This window comes from Engraulis encrasicolus, chromosome 5 (genome assembly GCF_034702125.1).
Source record: "Engraulis encrasicolus isolate BLACKSEA-1 chromosome 5, IST_EnEncr_1.0, whole genome shotgun sequence".
In the NCBI taxonomy this organism is placed as follows: domain Eukaryota; kingdom Metazoa; phylum Chordata; class Actinopteri; order Clupeiformes; family Engraulidae; genus Engraulis; species Engraulis encrasicolus.
The window spans coordinates 50,576,795-50,586,794 of record NC_085861.1 but is presented as its reverse complement, the minus strand read 5'-3'; the positions used below and the strand labels follow the sequence as shown (position 1 = coordinate 50,586,794).

The 10,000-nt window shown below is 42.2% G+C and overlaps 1 protein-coding gene across 3 annotated transcripts in view; it reads left to right on the top strand.

The window, feature by feature from the left end:
- lipeb (lipase, hormone-sensitive b) overlaps positions 1-10,000 on the top strand; it is a 73,340-nt gene that overhangs the window by 31,177 nt on the left and 32,163 nt on the right. For all 3 annotated transcript variants that reach the window (XM_063199648.1, XM_063199649.1, XM_063199650.1), the window contains exons 4-6: positions 4,535-4,625; positions 6,565-6,710; positions 8,095-8,280. In XM_063199648.1, coding sequence (XP_063055718.1) covers positions 4,535-4,625; positions 6,565-6,710; positions 8,095-8,280 — 423 coding nt within the window. The remainder of the gene's footprint in view (positions 1-4,534; positions 4,626-6,564; positions 6,711-8,094; positions 8,281-10,000) is intronic.

Genomic DNA, 10,000 nt, shown 5'->3' with positions numbered 1-10,000 from the left:
AGTTCAAGAAGTCTCCCTGATAGTGGCTTCCCGATGACCACGAGTCAGATAAAATACTGCTGATGGTAGACTATGCAAGTTAGCGGTTTTTGTTTTCAATTGGCAATGCGAGCAGAGAACGATAATGACTCGTGCGGCATGTGTGGAATAGATTGCGCGAGCACGCTTCGTATGCCCTGCAAAAGTCCCAGGAAAAATAGTTAAGCAGGGGGGGTATGCGGACTGGACGATAGAAAGGACACGCACATACAAATATTTAAACACTAATGCTGTTTTGTTTGTCGGGGATGTCGAGGCTCGATAAGCATGACCTGGAAAGAGTTTTTGGAACTTAGGAAGACGCTGAAGACGCACGGAAATGCTGTCGACTTCCTTGGGTCTTTTACCGTTGCTCTCGACGAGAACAAGTTTCAAATCTCAACAGTTTAAAACTCCTTAGCGATCGCCCATCCATTGATTCTTTTCAAAACTGGGCTACAGTAGCCGTGCCTCTGTTACATTAGACAGGCCAACTTTCCCCCTGCTGGCGCGCGCTCCCACGGTGACTGATTTAAATACATTCACAAATCCGACCTTCATGATTTGCTTGCTGCCTACTGATATGGTTAAACAACAAATATAGCAAACATTATTAAAAAAGAACAGACAACGAACGCCGGGCTAAGACAGCCTAAGTGATAACATATATCTGTTATCACTAAGACGGCATTTTACCATCTGCGAAATATTACTAAAGTACGTGGCCTCTCGTCTCCTCAGGACTCTGAAAAGTTAGTTCATGCTTTTATCTCCAGCCGCCTTGATTACTGCAACTCCCTATATGCCGGGCTCACTAAACAGGCACTCAACAAACTCCAACTCATTCAGAATACAGCTGCCAGAATACTGACAAGAACATCCAAATTTGGACACATCACCCCAATTCTGAAATCTCTTCACTGGCTGCCTGTACAACAAAGAATACATTTAAAATACTTCTGATCACTTTTAAAGCAGTAAATGGCTTGGCCCCTACCTACATCTCTGACATCATCCCTCCATACCATCCTACCCGTTCATTGAGAACATCAAATAAAGGTCTTTTATGCGTCCCCAAAATTAACACCAACACTGCACATGGTACTTTTAGTTATTGTGCCCCTACCCTTTGGAATTCCCTCCCCCTAGAACTAAGGTCAGTGACTTCTACTCCCGCTTTTAAAAAGGGTCTTAAAACGTTTTTATTTACACAAGCTTTTGGTTGAGTTGATTTTTATTGATATTGTTTTATTTCCTAAGGGTTTTTATGTGTTTTATTTTTTACTTTGATTTTACTTTTATTCTATTTATTTTGCTTTGGGCCCTTGCAGACTATGTGTCTAGTCTAGTGTTTGGTGTTTAAAAGGTCTTATCATTGCAATGGGTTTTATTTTGTTTTATTTCTACCTATTATTATATATGTTTATATTTTTACTCAGTTTTAGTGCTGTTTTTAAATTTTCTACTTTTCCTCCTTTTAATCTTACAGCACATTGAGTCTATGTAAGCCATATGAAATGTGCTTTATAAATAAACTTGACTTGACTGAAAAGGAGAATAGTGGAAGCTCGAGGAGGTTTAGAATGACAGTATCAGAGGAGGATTGGCGCGACTGTCATTACCTACTGCAGAAACACATGTCTTCGTCATGGATAAGAGGGTTGTTGAACATGTTTTAAAATGAACACTTCCCTCAACGTCGGCTATTTTTTCTCTTTCTCTGGGAATGTTTTAGGACCTAAACTCAACTTAAATGGACTCACTGAACTACTAGGCTACAGAACTACTGACTGAGCCGCGCCATGCATTGGCTGCCAGCAGATACAAGCGAGGCGACACAGCGTGAGCGTGCAATCACCTATGAAGTTCAAGACACTAGGCCTATATTACAATTACAAATTACAAATTATTTATGAATAATTATATATTTTTAATGTCCATTCGTCCATGGCTTGTAAATTTCGTCTCGTCTTAGTCTGCTTGACGAAAATATTTTTTTTATTTTCGTCATATTTTGATTTGCTTGAGGCAATTTTTAGTTCGTCATGGTCTCGTCATCGTCAAGGGGAAAAGGGGCGTTGACGAAATATTTTCGTCATCGTCGTGGTTGACGAAATTAACACTGACACACACACACACGCGCGCGCGCGCGCAAACGCACGCACGCGCGCGCACGCGCGTGCACACAGACAAAAATACATACACGTGGTTCTTAAAATAGCTGCGGTAAGGGAGCCTCCCAGTTCAGCGTACCGTATACCAGCGTCGTCCGCATTGGTGCCACTGGTTACTATGCGCAACCAAACTACTGCAATTCTAATGGCGTCACCAGAGAAGCCATATAAAATATTGAGAGCCATTTCATTACACTCTACTCATAAAATGAGATATTAATGAGGTTGGCTGATATATACATGTACACGTCACGTATGCTTTACCACCATCATGTTTTATACACAGTCTGTACACGTAATCTATTGAGACAACGCTACGCTATGGTAACACGCAACCTATGGTAACCGCTATACTTTCTGCTTAGCGGTACTGAATTTCTGTCAGTAGAGTTTTGTGACGGTCAGAGTGGGCTCTTCTTTATTCACAGTGCCCATACTGCTTAATATTTCACTCTATTGTATTACCCCCATGGAACGGCGTATATAAACACCCGGTAACACTTCCAAATAAGGGGCCATAATTAACAGTAAAGTAGCTACAACCTAATACTTAAGTAAGGGTTAATAATCATTACTTAATGCCACATTAGACACATATTCATTGTTATTAATGAATTAATAAGCATTTACTTAACTATTAGATAACTATTACCTTGTGTTACAAGTTAATAGCATATTATTATTTAACTAATAGATAAGTAAGGGCACAGTTAATAGTTAAGTAGCTATCAGGTCATACTTAACTAAGGACCAAAATTAGCACCTACTTAATACAAAAGTAAGGCATAACTAATGGTTAATTAATACATAAATATTGGGTTTTGGGACCCTTATATTAGAGTTGGCTGAGGATAACTAATGGTTAATTAATAGATAGATATTGGTGTTTGGGACCCTTATATTAGAGTTGGCTGCGAATAACTAATGGTTAATTAATCGATAGATATTGGTGTTTGGGACCCTTATAATAGAGTTGGCTGAGTATACCTTTAGTTAAGTAATTAATCTACTGTGACATCTAGTTTTCACTCGTTAAAATCACTGTAATAGTGGCAACAGGAGCCATTATATAGCAAGGATTGGACGTACATATTATTCTCAAACATTAACCTAATTATCACAAAGGAATGGTTTAGTCTCACTTCAAAACTATTACTCTTCATAATGCTCTGCATTTATTGTAGGGTTTTTACCATTAAAACTAATAAGTGGTACATGAAAAAAATACATCTCATCACCCCACCATCATTGAGAAGTGTACATCCAATCCTTGCTATATAATGGCTCCTGTTGCCACTATTACAGTGATTTTAACGAGTGAAAACTAGATGTCACAGTAGATTAATTACTTAACTAAAGGTATACTCATCCAACTCTATTATAAGGGTCCCAAACACCAATGTCTATCGATTAATTAACCATTAGTTATCCTCAGCCAACTCTAATATAAGGGTCCCAAACACCAATATCTATCTATTAATTAACCATTAGTTATCCTCAGCTAACTCTAATATAAGGGTCCCAAAACCCAATATTTATGTATTAATTAACCATTAGTTATGCCTTATTTTTGTATTAAGTAAGTGTTAATTTTGGTCCTTAGTTAAGTTTGACCTGATAGCTGCTTAACTATGAACTGTGCCCTTACTTATCTATTAGTTAAATAATAATATGCTATTAACTTGTAACACAAGGTAATAGTTATCTAATAGTTAAGTAACTGCTTACTAATGTTCAACATATGCATTAATAACAATTAATATGTGTCTAATGTGGCATTAAGTAATGATTATTAACCCTTACTTAAGTATTAGGTTGTAGCTACTTTACTGTTAATTATGGCCCCTTATTTGGAAGTGTTACCAAACACCCTTGTAGAACATCCTATGGCTACCCTTGAAGTATGATTGAATAAAACAGTGAAATTGCTCATATGACAAGAAGTGAATGTTACACTCTACTTATATGCCTGAAACATAGTCATATTATATATTTGTATTGGTCCCTATATTTATTGGTATTAATGCCATTGGTCACTACTTTGGCTAACTTCAGTAAAGAATCTGGATGCCGTTCATAGAGTCGTCAAATCAGTAGGATATGAAGGGGATCGTTAAAGCCCATCATTAAGGATACTGAAGGGGGGGTCGTCAAAACTTGTCATTAAGGGGGAAAGAGTTAAACAAGCCAAGTCAACCGCAACCCTGCCTTATGCATCGATTCATGTTGTTCATCCTCTTTCTTCTCTCTCTTCTCCTCTCTCTTCTCCTCTCATCACTCTCTCCATCTCTCTCTCCTTGCGTCCTCCCCTCCTGCATCTGCATTTGCTGTTGTCTCTGCAGTTCACCCCCTCCATCCGGCCCTATCTGCAGACCATGGCCATCGGGTTGGTGGCTTTCTCCGAGAACTACAGAAAACACCAGTCTGGCATAGGTACGTGATGTTATATGCTGTGTGTGGATGTGTGCATGTACTATGTGTGTGTTTCAGAATTAGAAAAGCTGGAACACTGTTTGTGCGTGTGCTTGTGTTTGTGTTTGTATTTGTGTGTGTGTGCGCATGCACATATGTCTGGTTGGTGAATCTGTCTGTAAAAATGTGTTTGCTCTTTTGTGTCACTGTGTATTTGTGTCTTCAAGGCTGGTGAAGAAAAACAAACTGTCTATTGAATTTCCAGCAGATGGTGAAATACATGTCTGCCTGAATAGCAGGCATTTGAATACTAAGGTTTATGTGCTGATCCTGCATCCAAACAAGTGTACTGTGCTGACATGCACCTTGAACTGCCCTCTACATATTGAATAATGAAAATGTTGACCAGACTACGCAAGGAACAGAAGAGTTCTGTTTGTACTAGTTCAGAAGAGGTCTGTTCGTACTACAGAAGAGTTCTGTTCGTACTAGTTCCGACGAGTTCTGTTTGTATTAGTGTGACCTTTCTGAAGCACAGTAAACAATGACTTCTGTGTACGTCTCAAGCCTAAACCATAAAAAACCGCACACACACACACACATACAGATACACATACACATACACATACACATACACATACACATACACATACACATACACACACACACACACACACACACACACACACACACACACACACAGACTGCAAGTGCAGAACCTCGTCTTGTTACCTAATCTGTGCCACTCACACATACACACACAAGCACACACTGAGTGTCTTATAAAAGCCCATAGAGACAAACACTACAACCCCCGCCAATGACCATTGACACTGACAAGTCACCTAACCATATGTCTTGTGCTCTGTGCTGTCCTCTAGAGGAGGCAGGCGGCATTGCGCAATACGGTGAGTCCACCACATCACACCTCACCTCAACACACTCCCTCCCTCTCCCACACACTCTTGTCATCGACTCTTGTGTGTGTTCTGTGTGTGAGTGGGACTCTCAGGAGGTGTCAGTTTCAGAAAGTAAAAACCACCTGCCACGTAACTGAATGCCAACACAGGGCCAGCATTTACAATAGCTGGCAAGGAAATCAGTTGATTAGTCAAAGCCAGTGCCACCATGCGTATTGCATGCACAGGCGGAAGGACTAAGCCAAAAGCATAGCAGGGTTTTTACTCTCTGAACTCATCACTGACACTTCTGTTCTGGAGACTCTTGTTGTGTCCTGCTGCTCCCACCTTCCTCCCCCGTGTTCCAGAGTCTCCTGTGTCTGCCTGTGCACCCTTAGGTGCCCCTCCCCTCCCAGCCACCTGATCCCCAGTGGGGCCCTACATCTTCACGTGTTAGAAGATGCAGACGTGTTTGATCTAGTCTAGATAGTCTCACACACACAGTCCAGTGCCTTCTCATGGCTGCAGAATCTTAAGTTTCTTCCTCTCCACTTGCATCCCTCTCTTTGTATTCCTCCTCCTCCTCCTCCTCCTCCTCCTCCTCCTCCTCCTCCTCCACCTCCTCCTCTTCCTCATCTCTTACCTTTGTGTCACCTCTGGAGAACTGCAATGCTGTAGGAAATGCATTGTATTTTCCCATCACCTGAAACCATTCTTGTGTTTTTTTCTCTTCCTCTTTTCATCTCCGTATCAATATTTCTACCTCTCCTTCTCTCCCCTCCCTCCTCCCCCCTCTCTCCCAATTCCCCTTTCTCTGCTGTCTCTGTCTTTGTCTTTCTGCCTGCCTGCCTGTCTGTCTGTCTCTCTCTCTCTCTCTCTCTCTCTCTCTCTCTGTCCTCTCTCTCTCTCTCTCTCTGTCCTCTCTCTCTCCTCTCTCTCTTCTCTCTCTCTCTCTCTCTCTCTCTCTCTCTCTCTCTCTCTCTCTCTCTCTCTCTCTCTCTCTCTCTCTCTCTCTCTCTCTCTCTCTCTCTCTCTCTCTCTCCTTCCTTCTCTCCCCTCAGGCGTTGCGGCCAGCTCTTTCTTCACGTCAGGCAAGTATGCCATCGACCCAGAGCTGCGGGGCTCGGAGTACGAGCGCATCACTCAGAACCTAGACGTGCACTTCTGGAAGAGCTTCTGGAACATCACCGAGACCGAAATTCTAGCGGTGAGCCTCTTGCGCTTAAATCACACTTTCGACAGACCAATCATGGACAGTTTCTTGGAATGTGCTGATGCCTACCTTGGCACTTTTCGTACATGAAAAGGGGAATCTTCTCCATTTTGAAATATACATGTTTAGCTGCAAAACTTACTGTACTTAGCTTATACTAGTAAATATTGGTTTATTATTTAGTAAATATTCATGAAAATATCAAATTTGGTGATAGGCAGCACAGTTTCATTCAGCAGCATAGTTGCAGTACCCATTCTGGCCACAGTCTACACAGTGCACCTTTAAAAAAAGTTTAGAATTTTCACTTTCACTAAAACCTGCAGAATCCCTTCTTGTTAGGATGCAGGATTGGCTTTTGGAGCTTATAAAAACGGCTTTTTTGTGTTATCTGCGTCTGTATTGACCCTGTGGTTTGTCCTCAGCGGAAGACTTTAATTTATCTTGTGATAAGTGAAAAATATAATGGTGCACTGGCAGTCAAATTAATCCTGCTGCAGTAGGTCTGACAAATCCTCCCACATGAAAAACTACCCGGGAAAAAACAAGTCAAGTTTGTTTGCCTGTACCTATAATACCTCGGGGCAGTGTAGTGTAAATATGTATTTTTAATGAATGTTTTTGTTTTTTGGGGTTTCTGCTGGAGGTTATTTGTTTTCCGGCGTGTTCCACTGGTACCTGTCAGTGAGTCTATCCCCATCTGTGGGCTCTCTAACCATTCGTTAGTGTAGCCTACCCTACAGTACAGTATCTGACTGACCTCAGGTTTTTCTTCCTAGATCCAAACAAGTAAAACTATAAAGGATTTCTTTTTCCTTATTCTTGTTGTTCCTAAGGGATATTGACTTGATCACTTGACATATCTCTGCCAACCTTGTGGATCTGTCTAGCTGTTAGAGCACATGGACTGCTTGGTTGTTTGGACTGTGCCATACAAATCCTTCTTCTTCTTCTTCTTCTTCTTCTTCTTCTTCTTCTTCTTCTTCTTCTTCTTCCTCTTCCTCTTCCTCTTCCTCCTCTTCGTCTTCTTCTTCGTCTTCTTCTTCGTCTTCTTCGTCTTCTCCTCCTCGTCTTCTCCTCCTCCTCCTCCTCCTTCTTCTTCTTCTTCTTCTTCTTCTTCTTCTTCTTCTTCTTCTTCTTCTTCTTCTTCTCCTTCTCCGTCTCCTTCTCCTTCTCCTTCTCCTTCTCCTTCTCCTTCTTCTCCTTCTCCTTCTCCTTCTCCTTCTCCTTCTTCTCCTTCTCCTTCTCCTTCTCCTTCTCCTTCTCCTTCTCCTTCTCCTTCTCCTTCTCCTTCTCCTCCTGCTTCTTCTTTTTCTCCTCCTCCTCTTCAGTGTAAGTCTAACCCTGTGTGTGTGTGTTGCCTCCTCTCCTCTTGCAGAGTCTGGCGAGCATGACCTCTGTGCAGGTGAAGGTCAACCGCATGTTGCAGGTGCCCGGCGTGGCCTTCGACCTCCCACTGGCAGCCAATCCCAAGCAGTCTGTCACCATTCCCCCGCCCACCGCACACATAGGCTCCGTCCCTGTCCAGATGAGGCTGATCTCCCACGAGCTGCGGGAAGGACAGGTAAAGGGCCCATTCCCTTCTTTTCTCTGTCCTTTGCCCATCCTTCCCCCCTCTCTCTCTCTCTTCCACTCATTTCCTGTCACCATGGCTATGTTTGCATGAGACATGTAATTCAGAATGAACTCACTTTAATTCTGAATAAAGGTTAATTCCGCTTTGAAAGCGTCATGTAAACACTTCACAATTCGGAATTAAATGAAAAATGTAAGTAAACTCGACGAAACTATTTAATTCTGAAATATTAAAACGTCATGTAAAGGTAGAAACTCTCTCACTGTCGTCTCCTTAAGAAAAAGCCCAAAAGCATACAGTATCTTGGAGGGGAACGACATTGGAGATTAACCGACCAAGCTTGTGAAACACCCCTAGGATAAATAAAGCTGGATCCGGCCTGGATCTTTCCTCTAATTACAACACTCTGTATAGTTATGAATCTGTGTTGTGAGTCGTTGGGGCCTATGATGCGAGCCCTAGACTTAACATTTCATGCTTCAGTGCTCTTGGTGAGCAAGGCATTCAACTCTACATTGCTGTTACCAGTGACTACTATCATTAAATGTAATTTGATGTCAGGGGCAGAGACGGTGCCACCTCAGGGTCGACTGCATCACATCATATGAGTCACACACACTGGTATCGTACAGAGCAATGACTCACTGTTGAGAGATACAGGCGGACTTGTTTTTTGTTTTTTTTTTCAATCCGTCATTTCCTGTCCTCTCCTCTCGTCAACGAATAATCCAAAATCATGCCAACCACACAGACTGACAGCCAGGGCAGGGCATCCACTCATGTCTGCTGCTGTAAAGTCGTATTTCTCAACAGGGACTATACAGCCGCCCCAGGGGGTGCTAGGGAGTCATCAGGGTGCGTTGAGAAGGATGGAGGAGGATGGAGCGAGAGGGGGGGAGGTTGCTCAGTTGCCATTACGGAGGACATTAGTCTATTTTATGTTTTTAATAATAAAGAGGGTGTTAGGAGACTACTGATGATGCCAAGGGGGCATTTGTGCAACAAAGGTGGCGGGCAACTGCTTTTAAAGGCACTTCACGTTTATTAGTGCGTCCATCATGTCTGTGTCGCTACTACACTTTTTTATTATTGCTAAAGTCTCCTCCTGTGATGAAATCCTCTCCAAGTCTCCTCCAACCTGCAGCCTCACAGTGCAGTGGCTGATAGAAGATGCTCTTCCTTGCCATGATCCAGCAGCAGACTACTTGTAGAAGACCTCAAATTAAAGATACAGGGGAGATTGTCAAATGTCTTGTTTATTCGGCAAGGTGTTGGGCCCAATGACGTACTATACACTATATTATGTGGGAGCCCAATAATAGGTTATACATAGTATATACTAGTAAGTCATTGGTTGGGCCCCAGGTGTTAGCACACTGGGAGAGGTAGTATGTTCCTCTTAAGGCAAATCCATTCAACTGCAGAAAAAGACTCCTCATCATCACACAAGAACTCCTTCATCCCCATTGCTATTCACAGAAAAAAATCACACACACTCACACACTCACACAATCACACAATCACACAATCACACAATCACACAATCACACTCAAACTCTCACACACACACACACACACACACACACACACACACACACACACACACACACACACACACACACACACACACACACACACCAACAACAACAACAAGCCTTCAATCAAAAGACAATTTTCTAATATGGCAACATAATGAAGCTTTTTGAAT